Source organism: Cololabis saira, chromosome 6, assembly GCF_033807715.1.
Source record: "Cololabis saira isolate AMF1-May2022 chromosome 6, fColSai1.1, whole genome shotgun sequence".
Classification (NCBI taxonomy): Eukaryota; Metazoa; Chordata; class Actinopteri; order Beloniformes; family Belonidae; genus Cololabis; species Cololabis saira.
In genome coordinates, this window is record NC_084592.1 from 19,132,902 (window position 1) to 19,157,674 (window position 24,773).

The following is a 24,773-nucleotide window of genomic DNA, read 5'->3' on the forward strand; positions in this document are numbered from 1 at the left end:
TGACGGCAACAGGAAATGTCGGCGGACCGGGCCACGTTTTTGATGAAGGATGCGTCGTGAGTTCATGCTGTCTTTTACCCTGAAAGTGATGACAATAATCCCGTGATTAACTATATCATTCGCTATCGAATCGGGACGTCGTGCCAGTCTGTTCTGGGCGTCTGCCGAATGAACACGTGTGTGTCTCCCGCCAAAAGCCACAAAGATCCCCGCGAGAAAGTTTCCATTTTGAAGGTTTTTTCGCCTCGACAGTAAAAAATGAGCGGCGGCTTCAACTTCGGGCAGCAAACGGGCTTCTCGTTCGGGGCCCAGAGGCCCGCTGCCCCCGCCGCCGCGGCGGCCCCGGCCGGCTTCGGCATGAGCGCCGGCCCGGCGGCCCCGGCCCCGGCGGGAGGAGGCTTCTCCTTCGGAGCCGCCGCGCAGCCGAGCGCCGCCCCGGCCGGGGGCTTCAGCTTCGGCACCCCGGCGAACAGCGCCCCCGCCCCGGCCCCGGGGTTCTCCTTCGGGACCCCCGGAACCACCAACGCCGCCGGGTTTGGCCAAGCCGGTGCTGCTCCGGCCGCGGCCCCGGCGGGGCTGGCTCTGGGATCCGTGGCTCCCCCGGGGACCGGCTTCGCTCTGGGGGGAGCGCTGTCCGGCCAGACCGCCGCCCCCCCGGCGGGAGGAGGCTTCAGCTTCGGGGTTCCCTCTCAAGCTCAACCAGCTCAAGCTCCAGCTACGGCAGCAGGTATGTATGTAGGTGGATGTGTATATATGTATGTATGTATGTGTGTGTGTGTGTGTGTATATATATATATATATATGAGATGTGTATACGCAGTACTCAAGTTGTAAAAACAAATCAGGGGGGATGGTGGATTTTATCATATGGGGACAGATAATTTGTGCTGATTACAAATAATATAATAGATAACAAATAAGAGCACTGACCAAAACGCCTCCAGAAATACTACAGGAATGACATAGCAGCAGTTAAATGCAGCTTTCTGTAAGCTTTAAATATCCACTGGGCTTACATCAAATACATCAAAACACAACAATAAAAAACAGTTTTCTGAACTTATCAATATGATTCTGTCAAAACTAAAAATCTTAACACGAATATTTGTCCTATTTCTAGTTAAAATGTCTCATTTTAGTAAAAAATATTTCATTACACTTAAAACAAGACTCATCACTGGAAAACACAACAATTTTCACCTGTTTCAAGTAGATTTTCACTTGAAATAAGTAGAAAAATCTGCCAAGATTTTTTTTGCTTGTTATGAGAAGATAAATATTGTCCCACTGGCAGATTTTCCTACTTATTTCAAGTGAAAATTTACTTGGAACAGGTGAAAATTGTCAAATAAGTTATTTTTCTGGTGATGACTCTAAATGTTGAAATATCAGTAAAACCACATTCATTGATGAAATGACATAAGGGATGGAAAGGGGGGATGGCAGTTTTACAGGGGGATGATTTTGACCGTTTTTATTTCAGGGTGGATGCCACCCCCCCTCAACTCCAGTACTGTGTATACGGCTTAATTTAGGGTGGCAAATTATGTTTTGTGTTGTGGATAACCGGGGCAGGGCTACATACGTTTTTTAACTTCTCCCTGCTCCATTTCGAGCATGCAAAAAAAGGAAGGAAAAAAAAAGCCAGTGAGGCATGTTTTGGTTTGATTGTTATGATTTGTATTATACTGTATTTATTATTATTATTTAACTAGTGTGTGTGTGTGTTAGGGCTGGGCGATATGGACCAAAAGTCGTATCTCGATATTTTCTAGCTGAATGGTGATACTCGATATATATCTATTTTTTCTGTGCCATAATTGGGGTTTCCCCCAAAGCATTATAGCATAGCATCTCTGTTAGCTTCATTTCTTTCTGAGGCAAACCCTTAAAAAAAAAGTCAGTTTTAATACAAAGCCTCGTGCCAAATGTCACACAGGTACCTTTGTTAACAGAGGTATGCACAATATCAAAATGTATAAAACAAATGAAATAAAAATAAATTGCCTGCATATATATAGAATATAAAAATGCTTCTTGAATAAAATAAAACAAATATCCCTTTCCTGCATAACAATTAAATTACAACACACTGTACAATTAATACAATGTAGACAGTAACAGGCAGACTTTTCCACTGAGGTTGACAGTTGTGCAAATAACAAAACATTCGTGCAAATCTCAAATAAAACATTCAAGTCAATTTGTCACAAAATAAGCTATATCAAAATAATTTTTTTAAATCGATATAAACGATATTTTCTCGTACCATATCACGTTTGAAAATATATCGATATATATTAAAATCTCTATCGCCCAGCCCTAATATATATATGTGTGTGTGTGTGTGTGTGTGTGTGTGTGTGTGTGTGTGTGTGTGTGTATATATATGTGTGTGTGTGTGTGTGTATATATTTGTTTTGTTTTTTTGAGCATGTTCGAAATAAAGTTTTTCTTTCATTCATTCAGTTGCACCCACGACAGCTGCAGCAGCACCAGCCGGGATGTCGTTTGGGGCGTTCAGTTTTGGGGCTTCAAAAGTGCAGATGACCACGGCGGCTCCGGCTCCCACGGGTGGAGGCTTCGGCTTGGGCACCACGGCTCCATCCAGCCTCGCCCAGCCCCAGATCCAGCTCCAGCCTCAGCTTCAACCCCAGCTCCAGGCACAGCTACAGCTCCAGCCCCAACCCCAACTCCAGCTCCAGCCAGCCTCCACCGCTGCAGCAGCAGCAACCCAGGGTGGAGGTTTTAGCTTTGGGATCAAACCTTCATCAACCCCAGCTCCACCTGCGGCGACCCAGGCAGCACCGTCTTCAGGCTCGAGTCTCTTTGCTCTACCCATCCCTTCATCTGTTGCACCTTCAGCTGCACCTTCAGTTGTACCTTCGGTTGCAGCTTCCACTGCAGCAGCGACAGGCTTTACGTTGGGGGCAATTCCAGCCACTTCAGCAGCCATCGCCCCAACCACAGCTGCCCCTGGGGGAGCTTTGTCTTTTATGCTCAAACCTCTGGGGGCGGCCGCCGCCACCTCTGCTCCCGCCTCCACTGCCGCGGTTGTGCCCGGTACGACGGCGACTGCTGCTGCTGCTCCAGGCTTTTCGCTGGGATTCAAACCCGCGTCCAGCACAGGTATCGCAACAGCAACGGCCACAGCCGCAACGATCACTACGACCGCAGCTCCTCCGGTGATGACCTACGCTCAGCTCGAGGGTCTCATCAACAAGTGGAGTCTTGAGCTGGAGGATCAGGAGAGACATTTCCTCCAGCAAGCGACTCAGGTGAATGCCTGGGACCGCATGCTGGTGGAGAACGGAGAGAAAATCACAGCGCTGCATAAGGAGATGGAGAAGGTGAAGTTGGACCAGAGGAGGCTAAACCAGGAGCTGGATTTCATCCTGTCCCAACAGAAGGAGCTGGAGGACTTGCTTTGCCCGCTTGAGGAGTCTGTGAAGGAGCAGAGCGGGACCATCTACATGCAGAACGCTGACGAGGAACGCGAAAGAACATACAAGCTCGCCGAGAACGTGGATGCGCAGCTGAAGAGGATGTCACAGGACCTGAAGGAGATCATAGAGCACCTGAACACATCCAGTGGTCCAGCCGACACCAGTGATCCAGTAAGATCATACCTCATACCCTTTCTTTAATTCTAGACCTGACAAAAAGTGTCTATTTCAACTCATGTCTCTCTTTCTTTTTTTCATAGCTCCAGCAGATCTGTAAAATTCTCAACGCTCACATGGATTCACTGCAGTGGATCGACCAGAACTCAGTTCTCCTGCAGAGAAGAGTGGAAGAAGTGTCCAAACTATGCGACACAAAGCGCAAGGAGCAAGAGAAAACCTTTCGTCTAACGTTTGACTGATGTGCAGAACGCGGGTCCCCCCCGTGTGAGATGTGATGACTTCTTTATGCTTTAAGTTTGCCTCCATGTTCCACTGTTTTTCCCCTCAGTGGTTTTGCTTTGCATGAGTATGATAAAGATCATTATTTTCATGCAGTAGCCTTTTCTATGAAGAATTGTTCTGAATAGTCTAATTAAAAAAAAATCTTTGGGATACATTTTTACTGGTCTCATTATAAATTAAATGGACGTTTCTGTCGGTAGCTGCAGTTCAGCTGCAAGTTTGGGTTTTTTGTTTTCAATATCAGGCTGAAATAATTAGTTGACAGAAAATTACACTGCACACATTGTTTTGCTCGTGTATATTAGGTATTGTAAATTGAGTATTTTTGCGTTGGTGGTCTCCCTTTTTGGTTTAGTGTTGACAACCATTAGTGCCTTTTTATTTTAAGTAAGGTTGAAAAATCTCCAATGATGCAGTTGTTCATGAAATTAAGTCCTGCTTTTTATCATGCATGCACTCTTACTATGCAGATTATCAGCTTTTATTCTATTTTTGAAAGGGAAATTTTCATCCAAAGCATAATCAAACTTTGTTTGTATACAAAAATATTTTTCCTAAGTGGATTATTTGCATTTATGCAACTACTACAGAAAAGCGTTACCAAAAACAAGACCAACTTCACCTTTTTCACTAAAGAAGCAAAGCCGATCAACCTGGAACTTTAAATAAACAAAACCCAAATAAGCTCCTTTTACTGAAGAAGTTATATTGTCAAGTCACTTCTTTACTACCAAGGAGCTCAGAGGAACTAAGTCCCAGTTCACCGTCTGCTTCAAGGTTTTTGCCAGCTAATGTGTGTGTGGTTTTAAGCTACCAGTGTCTTTTCTCTACTCAGACCTGAAGTGTCTCCAACATTTAGGTGCCTTAAGACGATTGCAACTGAGAGGCCACACCCTCTCTTACTATAAAAATACAAAATTAATCCATTTCAGACATCAAGTTTATCTGGTTTAGAGCCATAACATGCATAGAAATAGTGACAAGCTCTGAGTTTTAACTTTACTTTTTATAATCATCCACACAGAACACTTTCGGTGAAGAAATTCAAGAGTAGAACTGCTTATTTGAAACACTTTTATTGCAAACCGTTGCATAACAATTCCAGTTACGACTGTCTTGCATCTAAAAAGCACAGTTTGTATTTCTATCATGTTCCCTTTGGATTCATCAAATGGAACCCAAAAAAATGAATAAAATAAACCCTGTGATCTGAAATACAGTGATGCTACCTGAATGTCACAGCAATGAGACAAAATGATAAATCTTTGCAATTATTTGTTCTTTTGACACGTTAATGTACCTGAATGTCGTTTCAAAGAGGAAAAGAGCTTTTATTCTATTTTGGCAAGTACAAAAAAATTACCACAGAAAACCTTTGTCTGCTCCAGTGAACTAGATGTACCTTCCTCTGCGTCATTTTTCAAATTAAAAAAAATGACGTAGCTCTAAAACCAACAGTAAACTTATTTAAAAAAAAAAAAAAAAAAATGTTGCATAATTTTTTTTTCATATTAAAAAAATAAATACAAAGTCTGCAGAAATATTTAAATATATACAACATTTATTAAAACATAAAAAAAAAACTTAAAAGGAAGTCACCTGTACAACGCAAACATTCAAGGTCCTGATGCCAACTCGCAAGAATGATGTAGATTTAAAAAAGTACTGAGCACCATATTCACAGACTTTTGCATGTTTGTGTTTAAAATCACGAGAAGCAGGTCGTGTTCATCCGGCAGCTCGTTCCAGCAGAAAACACTCAGGAGTAACTTTCATTATCGACCCACGTCGTCATCCACTGCTTCTTTCCAAAAGGATCAAGTTTGATGTTTCCGTCTTTATAGGCCAGAGTTTCTTTTCTTATCCGCACTGCGTGGTAGCGACGGACACTGTCGTCTCGTTTGGACCGTCTGAAGAATCCACACTGGGTTTTAGGAGAGAATATAAAATTAATATTTCTTCAAACCGAGGAGCGTTCATGCACTCCGGAGCTGCGTAGGAACGTTAGGCATGCTTTGCGGCTTTTGCCAAGCCAAGCAGATGCAGGGATGTCAAGAAAAGCGTCCGCAGAGCACGGAAACGTTACAAAAATGGAAGATTGCAGAGCAAAGTGCATCAATTTCTGGGCAAAATTCAGAGACACATATTGCACAAAGGTTTTAATTACACAGTCTACGTTTGCACCACATGCAAAGTTGCTGATGCTGAATTAGGTGGAAAATTCTTCTACTTGAATTTCTCCAAATAACTCGTGCCATCAGATCGGCACAATATGTGTCTGATTGAATTTACTCTGATTGAGTCAGCAGATTTGGCTGAAGAGTGAGTTGATTTGAAGCTGCAGAAATAATAACACTTCATGCTGACTTTACCCCTGTTCAGAGGAAAAATAAATAAAAATCAGGCGTCATCTGAGACTTTCTCCTTGTCGGCAGGCTGAACGCGGATCTTTGCCTTGTGATACGCAGCTTCGTACTGTTCTTTAGACGGTCTCTTGAAGAAACCACACTGAGGAGGAGCAAGGCAGTGGTTAAGAGTGTTGGGAGGGTGAATTACGCAGGATGATCTCCATCAGAGACGGAATATATTTGACTAAATGCTGCACATGTCGGTCCTGATGCTGGCGTCGTTCTTTGCAGCTCATTAACTCAATATTTCAAACCCAATTCTGACCGATGACCTTTGGGCTTATTCCCGTAGCTCAAACTGTCTTTCCTTACCTTGGTTTGTTTTATAATAAACCTTAAAAGTACCTTAAACAAACATTACAGCAAAAAAACTGATGCACACTTACTAGTTTTATGGTAATTTTTACGCTTTTCTTCAGCACAGATTTGGACCACTACATAAAGTATATTCCAGTACAATGTAAAGACTACAGGATTAAGATAACGTTTGAAAATGATGTATAATTGCGTGAAAATGTGTCTTCTAATGCAGTTTGTTAAGGAATAAAAAGAATAAAAAATTGCATATTCAGGAACAAAGAACTTGACCGAAACATTAATCTCTGTACTTTTTAAATTATATCCTGACCTGAGGTAAATCTTAAAACCTAAAAAAATTAGGTCTACATATATATATATATTTAAATATTTAAATATATAAAATAAACTTACAAACATATATATTATATATACAATATACATATATATATATAGATATAGATATAGATATAGATATAGATAGATATACTGTATAAAATACATGTATACATTTATATATCACAAACATTGTCCCAAAACTAAACTTTTGTGATGAGACAATCACAAATACCCCTTCATACACTGTTTATCCCAGTTCAGCGGACTCAGAATATGAGTTTTTTAGTGTAAAGTGAGTAAACTCACCTTCCAAAGCATAAAAATCATCAAAGCTAAAATGAGGATTCCCGCCAGAACTGCCAGCAATATGATCCACCAGGGAAGTTGGCCGTACTGAGCCACCGAGCTGTCCGGAGATACGGACACCGTCACCTGCAACAAAACGTTACATTCAGAGAAATGAAGAGGCCATGTGACTTACCAAAGCTGTCTGTGATAAATATGATAATTTAGCTGATGAACTACATACAGTAGCTTCAGGATTTTTCAGGATTATGTTCCGAGCTTGAGAATGAAGCACGAGTGAGGCCTTCACCATGAGACTCAGGGTTGGAATGGAGGCATAGTCCTGTGGGAAGACCAAAGTTTGTGTTTTTGTACTAGGCATGGCGATCTAGACTCAAAATACGACACTGTAAATGCACATTGAGAGATAAAACTTTTTTTTTAGTATAAAACCTCAATAAAGGTGGAGTTCCACAGACGGGAGCGTAGTTCGACCGCTGTACCGTGAAGCCCCTTCAGGGGGCACTGCAGCTCCACACAGCTGAGTTCTTTACCACAGGACTGCAACAGGAAGCAAATAAACTCTTACATCAAGTATGTGCATATTTAAAGAAAATGAAAAAATGTCACATTAACACTAAAACTCACCAAAACCTTATGTTTGTCTTTGGAGAAATACATTTTGCCCCCAGTTTTTCCCTTGTTCGTCACAGTTTCTCGTTTTGTTCGAGATGCAGAAGACTTCTGAAACACATTTATTCACATAAATTCAGAGGAGTAAAGTTTGACAGTCTTTTGCAATGTATGTCCTAGGACCAATGCTCATTTTACATCGAAGTGTGGCTTAAAAGGCTTAAAAATACTACTTGAAGCAAATTTAGAGGGTTGATCTCAGATGCCAGGGAGCAGACGACGTCCTCCGGCCCTTTAGCGGTGATCTTCACCAGGTACAGAAGCCATTTCCCATCTTTGTTCGATTTAGGCCATTGAATGTGTAGAGAAGGTTTGAAGGAAGAAACCGAAGTCTTCCAGGCGTTGCTTATCTGAGGAAGAAATTCATAAGGTACATGTTTGCAAGTTTAACTATGGGACTATGGGACAAGGATGACTCAGCATTAATATGAAGAGGAAAAAAAAGGAGACAAAACTAACCCTGAAAGTATAGCTAATCAGACTTCCAATCTCGTCTTCTGTCTTCATCGCGCTTTCGCCTCTCACGACACCTCCGAAAGAAACCTGACTGGGACTGGCTTCCCTGGAAGAAGCGAGCAAAAACCTTTGCATACTGGAGATAAAGTAAACGGCTGCTTCGGCTGCATGCAAAGTCAAACTGCAGCTCTGCAGAAGATCCACAAACTCACCCAGTGACGGATATGGGCAATTCAATAATCACTTTACTCTTTATTTTCAGAGGCCTAATATTTTCTTGAACACTGGTCCTAATAGAGAGAGAGAGAGAGAGAAAATAAATTGGATTATAACTGAGTTGGACTTAATATATAGACAGAAAGCATTATAGTTGGTCTTATTATGTTTATTGTGACTTAGATTTGTTGTGAGCTGAAGCAGGGTGTATAACATTATAATGAAAAAAATCCTGTATTTAATTTAAGTTCATGAATAAGAATTGTATATTTATAACCAAGAGAGAAACAAAGGCTTTGTTGGGCCTGACTTGGGCCGCCTTTCTTTTGTAAATTTATATCTTTTTTCTTTTTCTTTCCTCATAATTTTCATCGTATTTTTTATCATTTCACAGCAGAGAACATCTATTACGCTCTGGCCAAAATCATTTTTTATTCTACACCAAGTGAGCATCAGCTTGAATTTCGGTGCTGATTTCTATTCAAATACTCCTTTTCATCTAGTTTTCAACAACTTGAATGTGTTCACAATCAGCCTGTGACCAAACACCATCCTGTTTTCCCGATTTATTATATTTAACTATGTAAACATATTGCAGAGACAGGCAATGTGCATCACTTCGATATCTTTACGAGCACAAAGTTTATCATTTCTACACATTTAAAGGGGCATGAGGCAGGATTTATGAAAAAAAATCGTATACGTTTTAAGTTTTCTAGTACTAATGTCAGATGAAGCGTTCCAAATCAAAAAGAATGAGCCCTCTAGTGTATCTCTCCGTTGCCTTGAACAGGCTGTGTGTTGCAAAATGCGCTGCAATTCTGGGCCCGAATTTCCCGCGCTGTCCTGCGGATGTGACGTCACATGACGCTGCATGCGCGCATGCCGTGCCGGCTTCGCTGTTGGCTGCAGTAACCCCGGCGGTCGTCGTGGCGCTAACGAGTCTCATTTCTTATTCTTGCCTCATGCTCCTTCAAGATTTAATATTTTCATCGTTCCGTATAAAAAGTTAGCAATCATGACATTGAGGTGGTCCTTTTCTGTGCTATTGTTTCCTTTGTGCAAATCAAAGTGAAATATCCTGCAAATCAGTGTCTTAAATCTAGTAGTCAGTTGAAAAAAGGTGAATTATTTCAATAATTCTGAACATCTTCTCACTGGAGACTTTATTCAAGACTGGAACTGACCATTTCCATACCGACAGCTGATTCTCTGCAGGAGTACTCACGTTTGCAGCTGGAGCTCGATCTCAATCTCAGAGGTGTCGAGGCTCATGGCCGAAGTGCTCAGGATGATGTACAAGGTTATCTTGTATTTAAAAAAAAAAAAAAGAAGGAAACATCTCTTACATTCGAATACTGAGCGTCTGAATGAGCAGGTGTGAACGTGACCGGTTTGTACCTCTGAGTTTTTCTTCAGCGGATTTCCCAGCTCACAGTCCACTTGAGAGCCGTTCTGATTGGCATTACAATTCGGCGGGTTCTGGAAAGGAAACTACAGATCAGACCGTGGTTGAAACGAATCAACAGAGGGCTGTTGTTGAAACTGAACTCACTGAGGCCCCTGCGAGCGGACCCTGCGGGCGGACTCCTGAGTACGACAGGGAAGCTGGGAAATTCCCCACGACCTTTGCCTCGTAAGCGTCGTCGCCGCCCCTGTTGGTCACGGTCACTCGCAGAGCCAGGTCCTTCTTGTCGGAACTCAGGAGAAACTCGGGGATGTTGTCCTTGCTTCAGATTCGCAGTCGTAAAAACAAACGGGTCAGAGTAGAAGAGGGAAAGCAAAAGGCCGACGGAGGCTTAAGATGGTGTTATGGTGAAACTTCATCAAGTCATTTTCAGGTAGAAATACGGCTGAATTTTTTTTACGTTTGTGCTGCAAGCAGAGTAAATGTATACTTAAATGTTCCAGTAAGATGGACTCAAAGACTGACACAAAAGCTAGAAAAGTCTCTTAGTTTGGCAGCACAGATGATTCCTCTGACAGTTTTAGCAACTTTTACTTCATATTCAGAACTTATTAACCTGTTTAACGGAGAATACTCTTCCTGGTTGCTCTGTTTGTAGAACAAACTGCAATCCATCTTTAGGTTGCTCCGGCAAACGCCATCTTTCTGGCATCCCTCCTTCACGAAGTTAACCTGTAACAAAACAGATGTTTTACGATACAATAACCGGATACCGCCGATAAAATGCGATTTGGAGTTTACTTCTAGACTTTGTACCTCGGTGGAGTCCACGCTCGGCAGAGAGCCGTCTGAGATGGGCGTTATCTGACGAAGGCCGTTCCTTGTTTTCTGTCGCTTTGTGTTGACAATTTCTGCGGACAACGCGATGCGAATGCTGTGCATCTTGTCCTTAATGTTGTCCTGAACAGCCAGAGAAGTCGGAGCTCGGTGAAATAATCTTTAACTACATCCCTGATCAACCAAATATAAAAGCTACTATAATAATCCGCGGCTGTACGCTTTGTGTTTCGCACCGAGGGGTTTTGTGTTCATATATTTAACAACCTCGGTGACCCTGAATGTGATGGATGGATGGATGGATGGATGGATTGATGGATTGATTGATTGATTGATTCACTAGGTTTAGGTGGCAAACTCAAGCTGGTCCTGAACATGCGTGAGAGTGATAATGTACCTTAACTCTGGCTGTGATATTGACGCACTTCTCCTGGTTTTGGCCTTGAAGCTCGAAGGTGCCGTTGGCCTGGTGGTCCGACTCCGCCTGGGATTTCAGGAATACGACCCTGGAGGTCAGGCCCAGTTTCCTCCGACTGCTGTCCGCCTCTATTAAATAACCGATGGCTGTGCCGAGGGACGAAAAGATGCGAGTCAGAACATCCGAACATTTGAGTACCTTTGCAATAAAACTTTTTTTTTTTACATACTTAGCCGAGGGTTGTAAAACGAAGGGTTCGCTTTGTAGGCGATGCACGCCTTGACACTGAAGCTGAGAAGAGCAAAACAGTCATTCTTAAGCAACTGTTGGCGCTATAAGGTGTGGCTAGATATAATAATAATAACAGTAACAATAATAATAATAATAATAATAAAAATAATAATAATAATAATAATAATAATAATAATAATAATAATAATAATAACAGAAGACGTACCAAATCCCATTACCGCAGGTTTTATTTCTGAGGTCAATTTTCTGTGGATATGCAGTGATCTTCCTCCTGATGCTGATGACCGGCCTTGCCCTGGAAGAAAGTGTGTTAAATGAAATGATATTAAACGTCAGCAGTGTTTAAATTCACTGAACCGGTATTATGTGAGAACAGCGTTACCTGTAAATGAAAGCTGCGTCAGACAGCGAGCCCACAGCCAGGTCTGGATACGAGTTCCCATCCACATCCATGTTCCCCGCCAGAGAATATCCAAAAAAACGGATGTTATGCTCTTTTCCTAAAAGTTTCTGTAATGAAATAAGAGGAGAAAATGATCTTCAGTTTTATCTGCATATTCCAAATAATGCAATAACAGCTGTTTTATTTCACTTCCACGAGCCCCATCTGTCAATCATCGTGGTTCTAAATTCACGTGGCTGCTCCAAACTCACGGAGGGATGTCAGTTTCTCGTTTATTATTAAACGAGAAGTCGTTCATTTACAGCAGTTACTGAGCTTTATCATCATCCCTGAGAAACTGTAAGTGCAACATTTATTCTCTTTTTCAGTTCTGCTTTTGGCGTTCACACCTTAGCAGCTTTTTAAAGCCATTTCTGCTGAAAAAAGGAGAAACTGTGGCTACAAAAACCCTCCAAAGGAAGTAAGAGCAGCGTGTTAAAATAAAACAGATAACTAGAAGATGCTCTGAAGTCTCACGAGTTGAGGATGCGGGTTCATCTGTATGATCAACTCTTTCTTTGTTGAAGCATTATTGTAAATGTAGTGTAATTGTTGCTGTCAAGCCCAACCTGTGCAGGATCGGTTTTGATTCCTTGTGCAGATCCATGATAAATGTAGACCATTCCTGATCCGTCGTCGTCATGTGGAGCTCCAACTGCAATATCTGCATTAAAAAAAACAACAAAAAAACAAGCAGCTAATGTGACTGCAAATGATGAAAGAAGACACAAATTATGTGAACAAAGGTGAATCTATGACCTCGATATGAGTCCAGATTGATGTCCCCTGTGTTCTCCACCGCCAGTCCAAACATCGAGTGTTTGGTCCCAGTTAGGCGGACAGGAGTGACCGATTCCCACTTTCCTGCCTTGTTGATGTAAATATAAACAGCTCCTCCAATTTCACTGTCCTTCATGTAGAACTGAGGGGCTCCCACCACTATGTCCTGCCATCTACATAATAAAGGAGGGGTTACATACAGCATACACACACACACAGACACACACACATATAGTGACATACCCATCATTATTCAGGTCAACTACAGTCACATCGTATCCGAAGGAGGACACCTTTCCTGGCCCGTGCAGCACGTGCTCCATTAGGAGTCTCTCAGAGGCTTTGGTCTCTTTCTTCAGCAGGATGACGGCTCCATTGTGATTGGCTCTCGGGGCTCCGGCCACCACCGTCAGGCCGCGATGCTGCATGATGCTGTGTCCCGAATCCAGGGAAAACCCTAAACACAAAGAAGAAATTAGTTTGTTTTAGAATCATGAATAAATGTGAGTTGGACTTCGTGAAACATCCAGATTTGTCGAGCTGTTACAGCGTAGCACACTTTTTTGACACTGATTTCAACAATGAGCTAATTGTTTATATGCTCCATTACAGAGAACCACAAAATGACAACCATAGCAAAAGAAAAAACAAGGCTTTTTAGCATGGTGCTTATTAATAAGTACAGATATAATTTTTATCAGGGACTATATATCTGTTGTTTTTACTCATGTCACGTTGCTGTTCAGAGGTCATCTATCTCAGTGGTCCCCAACCTTTTCTGAACCACGGACCGGTTTCATGTCTGACAATATTTTCACGGCCCAACCTAAAGGTGTAGCTGATAAAAACTAAATAAAATTACAAGATCGGCATTAAAAACTACAGGATTTTCACTATAATAATAATAATAATAATAATAATAATAATAATAATAATAATAATAATAATAATAATACAACGTAATTTTCGAAAAAATAAAATAAAAATGGAAATTGTAAATTACCTTTAATATGAGTATTTCAATGTGTTTTTATGTTTGTTTTCTCATTAACGTTATTTAAAGCCAGGCTTTTATTTTATTTGTTATATATTAAGGAGACCGATATTTAGTTATTTTATTTTGACCTTGTAAACATCCGGCGTTTCGGACTTTAACGGTAAAAGTTTAACGGCAGTAGAAAGTGTGTCTGAAAGACTAAACTAGTGTCAGGAATGCTAAAGTGGAGCCTAACTGTCACAAAAAGCACCTGCTGATAAGGATTTGTTTTCTTTGCAAATTTTATGCCGTATTTATGTCCAGCTTGAGTTTGGTTGCCATAGTTATTCATGTATTGCGGTTAACGCTAGCCGACCGAGCAGCTGTGTCGCTCTGTATTTAAGTTAAATGAAACTTATATGAATGTAGAAAGACTAAGTCTATTATATTTTATTCCTTTATAGCTCTTACTGTGTGTTTGCAGTGTATTTACATCCAAGGAATAAAAACATTGTGAACCATCAGTTTGAGAGTCAACCATCATCAGTCGGGGCTACAGAAATTATTTTTTCTTTCTGTGCGGCCCGGTACCAAATGACCCACGGTCCGGGGGTTGGGGACCACTGATCTATCTGTATTAATGTTACTGATTGTAATTTGCCTGCATGTGATTAATTGTTTACTACTGTCACCCGGGTGGTATTTTGTAAGTCTAGGAGAGTCACACATAGATATAGTAACATGCAAATCTGATATAGATTATTTAAGACATTAAATAAATGCTGCTTTTGTCAGTCTTTACACACAAAATGCAGGACGCAGTATCTCACCTGCAAACTAAATTCAAGACCAGCGACTTCACACTTTGCATGTGAGTTTTCTTGTTTGCTCGCTTTATCATGTTGCCATTTTTACATGATGCATGTAACCGTCAAGCTAATCTAAAATTTGTCATAAGAGTCTCATCACTTCCTTCCAGTCTGCATAAAGAATCGCATGCAAGGATATTTTGGCAGTGTGCCTTTAGACTTATTATAGATGAAGCAATGAAGAGGAATGGCAAAAACACAAAAAATAACTGTTGGTAGATAACTTACCGAGGTAGCTATTGGCTGGTAGAGTGGTGTTCAAGAGATCCTCATGGGAAATCTCATATGGCCCATCATCAAACACTCCCATCTCCAGTAAAGTGTTGTTCTTTTGCTCCACTCTTACCATCCCTGGAGAGGATTTGAGCAACCGAATCAGTCGATGTCGATGCAAGCGACAACAGGAGTTAGGCTACATTTCATGTGCAAACGTCATAACTCAATTTCCACATGTAAACACTTATGGAGAAGATGATGACCTTTCCAGTTGTAAGCTCCCGGCGCTCCAAACACCACGTAATGGTAGTCCTTGGTGAAAGTGGCTGCCATGCCCTGCTGGCAGACTCCGAACCGTTCATGGCCCCTGGTTCTGCCCTCGCAGAGCTTCCAGTTCCCGCCGTCCTCGTCGGAGGACGAGTCGATGGTCAAGTCCTGACTGAGGACGTAGCAGCGGCCGATGATGTCGTGAGACTCCTGGGGGCTGTTCACAAACATGCGCATCTGATAGCGATGGGCACATGTCTGAAATGATAGCACATCTGAGTTGAAGCTCATTAGACGCAAAAAAAAAAGATGTGAAGAAACGAATAGCAACAGTGCAAAGATTTATTCACTCACCACAACCTTTCCCCCGGGTCCCTGACTCTGCACAGTTACTCCCAGCCACTGGTTCTCTTTATACTCCACCGCTGGGTTCTCTTTCAAAATGAAGCATCACAAGACAATGAAATAAGACATACACAAAGACACGCAGGCCTGCAGATAGATAGTTTTCTCACCGTCATTATCAAATTCAATGCGCTCACAGTCATTATCGTGGTTGATTTCACATTTATAAAGCCCTCCTGTGAAGTTGGACGTTTGTTTTCCTAAAGCTCTGGCTCTGGGAGCCCCGATCAGCAGCCTGAGGAAAAACGAAAAAACAGAAAACTGTGTTTTAAGGATTATGAGAACAGATGAAAAGTCAGAGCAACTCTGATTCCCTGCATTGTTAGAATACCTTTCAACGAGCTCCAGAACAGCAGCTTGTTGAAATGTGACCACATGTGTGGAAACATCAAGGCTGACTGACAGCAATGACGAGCAAAAACCCCGGGGTGGGGAATGTCACCAGAAATACCACAGATGTTCTAAATGTTGGTGGTTAAGTTGCTTTTCATCTTTCCCCACATCCCATTGTTAATATAAAAGAAAAAAAAAAAAGGCTGAGCCAAAATCCTGCTAAAAGCTAAGAACAATAGAGGCATCCTGGCAGCCGAGCGAGTAATAAACACACCGCTGAACATCCCTCATTCATTTCCGGTCTGGGGCCTTTGTTGCATGACATACCTCAATGTCTCATAACGCGTTTCCTTCCAGGTTTGTAGGTATCACGTCAGTTTGCTCACCAAGTAAATACAAGAAAAGAAAACTAAGACAAACAAGGTTTTTAGGAGAAAATGAGAAGCTGACATAAAACGCAACCACAAAAAAGAGGGATCAGACCGAGGCTTTACTAGATAAGATCATTACACAAACAGTAGCGAATGGGCAAAAATAAAAATAAAAGCCAGACTGCGACCAGGAGAATTGTACTTCCCCTTCCTGTCCTCTACGTTCTTCACTCAAACTAATCCTACCATCTTCTCCTCACGTTATTTTTCTTTTGTTACAAATGCTCCCATCTGACTCACTCAATCTTTCCTGAAGTTCCTCTAAGATGTAGCTAAGTAACTGTAATGTAATGTAAGTATCATTTAAATATGTGTAAACCTAGTGGATGCAGTAGGGATTAAAGAGTAAAAGATAAAAGTCCACACTTCCGTACAGATGATTAACTAGAAGGAAAAAAAAGAAGATTAAATTAAATCCATAAAAGAAGGAAATCTTGGAACTCGTTCAAATAAATGGGTCATTCATTTAACAGACCATAATGCCAAGCTGGCGGTGATCCATTCGTACGATTCTGATGTGTTTGGAGCAGGGAGACATAAAAAACATGCAGGGCAGAACCAACGACCACTGCTGGTGGTAAATACAGAACGGCTGGTCGGACATGCAAAGTCCCAGAGAAAAATGCTGAACCCAATATAGGCAAGGCAAGGCAAGGCAAGTTTATTTGTTTAGCACAATTCAACACAAGGTCATTCAAAGTGCTTTACATCAACATTAAAAGCGGCAAGACATAATTAGACAGTAAATACCAAATAAAATGAAATAAAATTATGAGAAAAGAAGGTAAAATAATAAAAAGCACAGTAGAGTAGGCAGTAGAGTACTGCAGGTACACATCTCATTCGCAGTTTTCAGAAAGTATTTAATTTAAGAGTACGCTTAAATACCAAATAAAAGAAATAAAATGATAAGAAAAGAGGTAAAATAATAAAAAGCACAAGTTGTTAAAAATAAGGGCAGTAGAGTACAGCAGGTAAGTATTTAATTTAGGAGTACGGTTCAGTAAACAACAGTAATGTTTTTATCCCTGATTTAAAGGATCTACAGTTGGAGCAGACCTCAGGTCTACAGGAAGTTTGTTCCACCGTGAGGAGCAGAATAACTGAACGCTGCCTCACCTTGCTTGGTTCTGGTTCTTGGGAACCACAACAAACCAGATCCAGATGAACCTCAGGGGTCTGGGAGCTTCATAGGAACTAACAGATCAACCATGTATTTTGGTCCAAGACCATTCAGTGCTTTGTAGACCAGCAGTAAAATTTTAAACTCTATCCTTTGACTCACTGGAAGCCAGTGTAGTGATTTCATGACCGGTGTAATATGGTCCTGTTTCCTGGTGTTTGTAAGGACTCTGGCGGCAGCGTTCTGGATCAGCTGCAGCTGCCTGATAGATTTCTTCTTAAGGCCTGTAAAGATGCCATTGCAATAATCCAACCTACTGAAAATGAATGCATGAATAAGTTTTTCCATGTCTTGTTTAGACAGAAACCCCTTAATTCTAGCCATGTTTTTCAGGTGGTAACAGGCAGATTTAGTGATAAACTTTAGATGGCTGTTGAAGTTCAGGTCTGAGTCAATAATTACACCAAGATTTCAGCCTTGATTTGTAGCTGTCAATGACATGGAGCCAAGGTGAGCGCTGATCTTTTCCCTTTCATTTTTAGGGCCAAAAATGATCACCTCTGTCTTTTCTGCACTTAGCTGGAGAATATTCTGGCACATCCACTCATTGATTTGATGAATACAGTTACTCAATGAGAGTAGGGGACTGTAGTCACGTGATGACACTGAAATATAGAGTTGTGTGTCATCGGCTTAAGTATGGTAGGAAATGTTGTGATGTTCCATAATCTGAGCTAGGGGTAACATATAGATGTTGAATAGAAGCAGTCCGAGAATGGACCCTTGAGGAACCCCACATGAGATCTTGGTTCTTTCAGACTCATGGTTTCCAATTGACACAAAATAGGCCCTGTCAAGTGCAAGTAAGATTTGAACCATTGAAGCACAGTGCCGGTAAGTCCCATCCACTTTTCCAGTCTGCTGAGTAGAATGTTATGATCAACTGTGTCAAATGCAGCACTGACATCCAGTAATTCCAGAACAGAGGATTTACCTGCATCATTATTCAGAAGAATATCATTTAAGACTTTGATGAGTACAGTCTCAGTGCTATGGTGTGGCCGAAATCCAGACTGAAATGCGTTAAAAAGATTGTTTTGCATCAAAGAAGCATGAATTATGCTTTTATGAATATACACACACGATCACACATCTACTGACCATTCTGACACTAAATTGATATTTCCACGGACTGTTTTTTTTGTCAGCAGCTCAATGTTGTGAGATCTGGCAATACCAATCCCTGTTAGTGAAATGTAAGATAAATCTGTGACCAGATATTATGTGTCCATCTTGTCCATCTTTGTTGAGCGCCTTTTTCCTCGTATTTGTTCACAAAAGCATTCTTCAGTTAGTGAGGTTACATGCACTAAATCAAGCTATTGGCAACAATCTAGCTAAGGATTGAACTGGAGTTTCTAAGAAATCCAAGTATACATGCACGAGAGACGATTATTGAGTGAGGAGCATTCGACTCTGTGATGTTAGGTGGCGCCACACGCACTTTTGCATTGGCGTTCTTCCAGTTACTTCTTTGTTGTTCGTCTTCTTCTTCTCCTACTCTGTTGATATTCTGGCTTTCGCGGTGTCATCAGTTCCAGAAGGGGGAGTCTCGGGGCGGTCACTAGCTCGGCTAAGTGTGGGTTGCGTATACATACCGGAATAACTAATTAGGGCCACATTATCTGGCACTAAAAGCTCGATCTCAAGAGCTTCAGTTCAATTCGACTAAAGCCCGGCTGATGTGTATACATGGCTTTTAAAAATGTCATATTGGTCGGATTAAGGCAACAATTCGACTTTTTGTTAATACATGTAAACGTACTGAGTGTCAGGAACGTTGGTTTTCTTAGGTTTCTTTTTATCGTCCTGTGTCTGGTGGGCGTGGCAGCTGGTGGTCACCTGATCACTCATCAGATTCTGGTGTTGGAGCTGCTCCCAACGATCGGATCAGGATCATGAGCTCCACCCTTGTGTCTTCTTCTCACAACATCAAAGCCCAGCTGAACAAAACTACGATGTGGGAACTCTTAGCCTACAATCTCTACAGAAGTCCGTTCATTCGTCCCGGCCTGAATGCAATCGTTGCACAGGAACCCACCTACCGCCTGCTGGGAAGCTACAACCTCTACCCGTCCCCAATCACCTGTGGTCCCACATTGCCCTGGACTTAATCACTGGTCTCAGCCCTTCTCAATGAAATACTCTACTACAGGAAAGTCTCATTTCGAGTGCCCTTTTGGTTATCAACACCCTTTCTTTCCTTCTCAAGAACACAAGCTCGCTGTTCCTTCAGTGCAGACTTGTCAGCCATTGACATTTCAAAGGAGATTCACGTTGCCTAGTCAAAGTCTGCTCAGAGGTCACAGGATAATGCCGACCCACATCGTGCTCAGGCCCCGTCTCACTGTCCTGGACAACGGGTCTGGTTTTCTTCAAGAAACATCCCCTTTCGTACTGAATCCAAGAAACTGTGACCGTACTACATCGGACCGCTTGCAATTGACAGTGATAAATCCTGCCACAATTCATCTCAATCATGAACCATGAGGATACACCTCACCTTTCAGGTTTCTCAGATCAAGTCTGTTGGCTCCTCCCCCACAAACCACTCGTGAGTAAAGCCACTCACCTGTCCTCAGTTCTTTGTAGGTCTTGCATACACTATGCATACACTGCATCTAAAGTTTGCAGCTCTGCTGGTGAGGAAGCCGTCAGCAGGCCTACGTGTGTGACATCCTCGTCGTTACCTTCATGAAAAACTGCATGACCGAATATATGCAGGATCCGGTTTTAAAGACTGAGCCAGAAGCTCAAAGCTGTCTCTTTTTTGTTGTATATTACCCTGCTTTTATGACGGATTCCTTCTGTTAATTTGTATCTCCGAGACTATTTAGCAAAAATAGCAAAAGCCTGAATATGACTCTGTAAAGACAACAAAGGAGAACTGGTGCAGACAGTCTCATGTACAGTAATTGTTACATAATGTGGTGGTTTGGCTCAACTCTACACTGCTGAGAAAAATGGAAGATAATTGGTCCCACTTGTCCTCTGTTCAGAGGTCTTTGTGAACTATTGTCACTCATCGGCACCATAAATGACTGCACATGCAGTCAGCTCTATGGAGTAGACAATTCTTGGTGGTGAGGATGCTTTACAGACAAACGTTCTGTTCATATTTATAATAAGTCATAGTTGCATCTTTCAGTACGTTTTCCCTGCAGTGACTGGTGTCACTCCCCTTAACCTTTCTGCACAGTTTATAACCTGCACACAGACAGTTTTTGCAGAGCTGCACATCCGTGCCACCTTGAGTTCAAACAGTAATCCAGTTTCAGTTTCAGCAATACAAAACCACAGTGCATGGTGGCACCGCTAGTAGCGCCTCACAGCTAGATAAAATTTTCACCGGGGGATGCTGTGGGTGCTGGGGGCGTGTTTACTTTCCCATGACTTCAGCACCCTGGGTGGGGTTGGCAAAAGGGCCTTTCTGCGTGGAGTTTGCATGTTCTCGCCGTGTTTCCTTGGGTAGCTAATGGGAGATAACCTCACAAAAACATGCAGCAGTCCTGGGCTGCACATGCACCCTCTGGCTGGCCGGGGCACCAGATGGGGTGGGGAGGATCTGGCTGGAGTAACATGATCCTTAAGTCCGGCCGGAGAAGCCCCACCCTATTGGGTGATAAGAATTAAATTCAATTCAATTTTATTTATATAGCGTCTAATACAACAGATGATCGCAGACCGGGAACGCAGGTCAGAACGCAGCTCCCGAGGCTCCGGCCTGCAAACATGCACAAAAGAGAAAAAAAGGGGGGCCGGCACAAGAAACTACAGGAACAATGGACAAAAATGATAGCTATGAGATATTTTTAATAAATAAAAATGGTAATGGAGAAGAGAGGAATGGAAAAGGAGAGGAGAAGAAGGGTGAGAGGCACCGCCCAGCGGATCATGTCGGTGCCCCCCTGCAGCATCTATAGCAGCATATCTACCGCAAAGCTATATTTGAGACTATCTAACTAACTAACTAACTTATAGTCTTGTTCTATAGCTGCAACTATGACTACTGACTCTAACACACTAGAGTTTACACTACCTAGAGATTTACCAAAACCAGCTAGAGGTTTACTAAACACTAACTATAGGCTTTACTAAACAGAAAGGTTTTAAGTTTAGTTTTAAAGGTGGAGGTGGTGTCAGCCTCCTTAACCCAGATTGGAAGTTGGTTCCAAAGTAATGGTGCCTGATAGCAGAACGCCCGCCCTCCAAATCTACATTTAGATACTCTAGGAACTACGAGTAAACCTGCACTCTGCGAGCGGAGAGCTCTGCCAGGAACATAAGGCACTATCAAATCTTGTAAATACTGCGGAGCTAAGCCGTTTTGGGCTTTATATGCAAGTAATAAAATTTTAAATTGGATTCTGAATTTTACAGGTAGCCAATGGAGCGACGCTAACACTGGAGAGACGTGGTCTCTCCTGCTGATTCCTGTCAGCACTCGTGCTGCTGCATTCTGGATCAGCTGGAGCCTATTCAGCAAATTACTTGGACATCCTGCTAACAACACATTACAGTAATCTAGTCTAGAAGATACAAACGCAACCTCTGTTTTATCTGAATTTAGAAGCAAGAAATTTCTGGACATCCAGTCCTTGATGTCCCTCAGACATGCCTGAAGTTTAACTAACGGTTCTATTTCATCCGGCTTCATAGACAAATAGAGCTGCGTATCATCAGCATAACAATGAAAGTATATGCCGTGATTCTGGATTATACTTCCCAATGGCTGCATGTATAAACTGAACAAGATTGGCCCTAGCACTGAACCCTGCGGAACACCATAACAGACCCTTGACTGTTCTGAAGAAACCTCATGTACATGAACAAACTGGAACCTGTCAGATAGATATGATTTAAACCAACGTAGAGCTGTCCCTTTAATCCCAACAACATGCTCTAACCTGTGCAGTAAAATGCCATGATCAACAGTGTCAAAAGCAGCACTGAGGTCTAGTAGAACCAATATGGACACTAATCCCTTATCTGAGGCTATAAGGAGGTCATTCGTGACTCGAACCAGTGCTGTCTCTGTGCTATGATGCATTCTGAACCCTGACTGAAAGACTTCAAACAGATAATTTCTATACAAATAGTCACATAACTGAGAAGCGGACTGCTATCTCTTCAAGTTAAGAAAGAGACTGGAGCTCAGTGCAAAGCCCAAGGACCATATCTGTCAAGTCTCCCGTTTTGGCCGGGAAACTACTGTTTTTTACCCCTCTTTCCTGCTGTCCTCCCGTATTAGTATTTTCCTGTTTTATAAAATAATGATTCTTAAAAAGCAGTCCTGTGTCTCTCCACCTGAATTGCTACTAACCTCGCGAGAACTGCCACTTGCTGTAGCCTGGGTGGTAGCTCTCGCGAGGCAACAACGGGAACAAACTTGGAACAACATTTCAGAGAGATGGGTAGATGCAAAGAGAAAGAAAAGGTTTTTCTGCCAAAAAGGGAAGACTTTAATCTCTTTAAAAATGGGATACCGAATTTACTTTCCCAAAGAGTAGCAGGATGGGGCTCAGTTACGTGTTCTGAAAGATTTGTAACTGCAATGTTTGTGTCTCTCATGGGGGAAGGAACGATCAGCAGCACCAGCGTGGCGGGAGGCACAGAAACATGCGTCTGTGTAATCCATCATTAATACCAGAGAGCCACATGAGAGAAAATGACAAATCAAAAGAAAATGTTTTACTTTAAGACAATCAATGTGTATATAAACTAAAAATATTTAAAATAAATACATGTGCTTTAATTCCATTTTGCGTTTTCCTTTAGGCTAGATTATAGGAAAACATACGTAGGAATGTCCACAACTTTTTAGTATCAGAGGTACGCCTGTCAGATTCTGAGCACATAATTGTTGACAAGTAGTTATTTTACATTTCTCGCAAACCTGTCTTAAAATGTAAGGGATACTGGATTTCGGTTGGGCTGGTGAGACAGCGGGTGGCGAAAAATTTCCCTTATTTTTAAATCCAAAACTTAACAGGTATGCCCGGGACTGACTTAGGTTGGAGCACTGGGTGAAAAATTGGGGATAGAAAAAAAAAAAAAAAAAACCCCGCAGTGAATCATTTCTAGGACTAAGAGGCACACATTTAAGCCCCGTTTAGGAGCTGCAACTCAACAAGTGAATATTTGTTTATATCAAAGACAAGCCAACGCAATACGTTATATTCATAATATATATATCAATAAAACCACAGTTCAAGCGGAAATGCCAACGTTTCCAAAAAAGACAGGCTTTTATATAACTTATAACTCTATACGCTATATAACTCAAACCCTGAAAGCAGCACTAGAAAACGTGACAGATCCAGCGGATACCTGAGGACTAGCATCGTCATGTACGTGCAAGTCAACAAGTCAAATACTTTTAGCGGCTTTTCAGCTTGAAAATATGATTAATTTGAGAATCTCAACTTCCGTTCCAAGGAAGAAAGAAAACCACACAGTGAAGGGCAAACGTTTGTTCTTAACGTGTCAGATGGCCTTCAGAAAGAGTTTGGAGAAAAGTGGGACTTGCTGAATTATCCATCTATACTGTGAGCTATTTAAAAAACATATAACACATCTAAGGTTTACCGACAGATGTAAATCCACTGAAAAGTAAAAGTATTTTGTGCAGATTTCTATCTATTGTGCATGCTGTAGGTGTGAAACCGCAGCTCGTCAACACTGCACGTCTCTCACTGCAGTGTGAATGGAAATGCAGAGTTCCTGGTGTGGTTGCACGGTGATCCGTTAACAGATGTGCTTCACAACGGCCACAGCTGTGCGTTCACAGCCAGAAGAAACAACGCAGCTGTTCCAACTGCTTCAGTTTGCACATCATACACTGATTTGTGACAACCGCTGATTGGCCGGTGACACACTATCGAACAACCCACCAATATTCAGCGTGACATCAACCAAAGAATTAATGTCACAACATGTCCGCAGAACCATCTGTTGATTACATTTATTAAGTCATCCTTCGAGTAGACCAACCTCAGAGTGGATTTTGAATGGAATGTTTCAACTGATGATGCAGTTAATCTATCGGGTTACACTGGCACAGATGGCTGTGCATGTTCAGTCAGATGGCATTTTTCCAAGACCTGATGTTAAATCCAGATCATTAACCCGTCACGTTATTCATCAGTGAGGTATCGGGCTGCATTTTCGCAACTTATGTTGTTTAGGAACGTGGCCTCTCCATCTCCTTCCGCTCAAGCAGAGGAATTTCAGTTGGATTCATTTCTCACCAAGCAAAGTGTACAAAGGTCTGCGCTCCTCTTCTCACGTACGATTTACAGTACTAACGTAAGAAATGAAAGCCGGGAGGCTTTTGCAGCTGCCGTGTCCGTTA

At 41.9% G+C, this 24,773-nt stretch overlaps 2 protein-coding genes across 3 annotated transcripts in view; one reads left to right on the top strand and one right to left on the bottom strand.

The window, feature by feature from the left end:
• Nucleotides 1-6,860, top strand: LOC133445941 (nuclear pore glycoprotein p62-like). The gene is made up of 3 exons (XM_061723523.1): nt 1-727; nt 2,470-3,617; nt 3,707-6,860. Exons 1-3 carry the CDS (start codon nt 259-261, stop codon nt 3,863-3,865), a joined length of 1,776 nt encoding a protein of 591 aa, XP_061579507.1. The 5' UTR covers nt 1-258; the 3' UTR covers nt 3,866-6,860.
• Nucleotides 4,969-24,773, bottom strand: part of itga6a (integrin, alpha 6a) — a 24,809-nt gene continuing 5,004 nt past the window's right edge. The window contains exons 1-26 of one of the 2 annotated variants that reach the window (XM_061723522.1): nt 15,804-15,923; nt 15,610-15,707; nt 15,422-15,501; nt 15,064-15,325; nt 14,813-14,935; nt 12,983-13,196; nt 12,719-12,912; nt 12,529-12,623; nt 11,900-12,027; nt 11,723-11,812; nt 11,495-11,556; nt 11,245-11,411; nt 10,827-10,970; nt 10,627-10,742; nt 10,158-10,332; nt 10,004-10,084; nt 9,831-9,910; nt 8,599-8,676; nt 8,390-8,492; nt 8,104-8,280; nt 7,886-7,981; nt 7,691-7,798; nt 7,482-7,580; nt 7,259-7,384; nt 6,281-6,416; nt 4,969-5,832 (exon numbers count right to left, since the gene is read on the bottom strand). In XM_061723522.1, coding sequence (XP_061579506.1) covers nt 6,309-6,416; nt 7,259-7,384; nt 7,482-7,580; nt 7,691-7,798; nt 7,886-7,981; nt 8,104-8,280; nt 8,390-8,492; nt 8,599-8,676; nt 9,831-9,910; nt 10,004-10,084; nt 10,158-10,332; nt 10,627-10,742; nt 10,827-10,970; nt 11,245-11,411; nt 11,495-11,556; nt 11,723-11,812; nt 11,900-12,027; nt 12,529-12,623; nt 12,719-12,912; nt 12,983-13,196; nt 14,813-14,935; nt 15,064-15,304 — 2,805 coding nt within the window. In that variant the 5' untranslated portion in view covers nt 15,305-15,325; nt 15,422-15,501; nt 15,610-15,707; nt 15,804-15,923 and the 3' untranslated portion in view covers nt 4,969-5,832; nt 6,281-6,308. Of the gene's footprint in view, nt 5,833-6,280; nt 6,417-7,258; nt 7,385-7,481; nt 7,581-7,690; nt 7,799-7,885; nt 7,982-8,103; nt 8,281-8,389; nt 8,493-8,598; nt 8,677-9,830; nt 9,911-10,003; nt 10,085-10,157; nt 10,333-10,626; nt 10,743-10,826; nt 10,971-11,244; nt 11,412-11,494; nt 11,557-11,722; nt 11,813-11,899; nt 12,028-12,528; nt 12,624-12,718; nt 12,913-12,982; nt 13,197-14,812; nt 14,936-15,063; nt 15,326-15,421; nt 15,502-15,582; nt 15,708-15,803; nt 15,924-24,773 lie in introns of those variants that run through there. The other variant, XM_061723521.1, reaches the window with a different exon arrangement.

What these genes read in the sequence shown, in the direction of transcription:
- LOC133445941 (XM_061723523.1), top strand. Translation starts at nt 259, where the DNA reads ATGAGCGGCGGCTTCAACTTCGGGCAGCAAACGGGCTTCTCGTTCGGG. An exon ending in AGCTCCAGCTACGGCAGCAG is followed by an intron (nt 728 to 2,469) that starts GTATGTATGTAG and finishes TCATTCATTCAG; the next exon opens with TTGCACCCACGACAGCTGCA. An exon ending in CAGCCGACACCAGTGATCCA is followed by an intron (nt 3,618 to 3,706) that starts GTAAGATCATAC and finishes TTTTTTTCATAG; the next exon opens with CTCCAGCAGATCTGTAAAAT.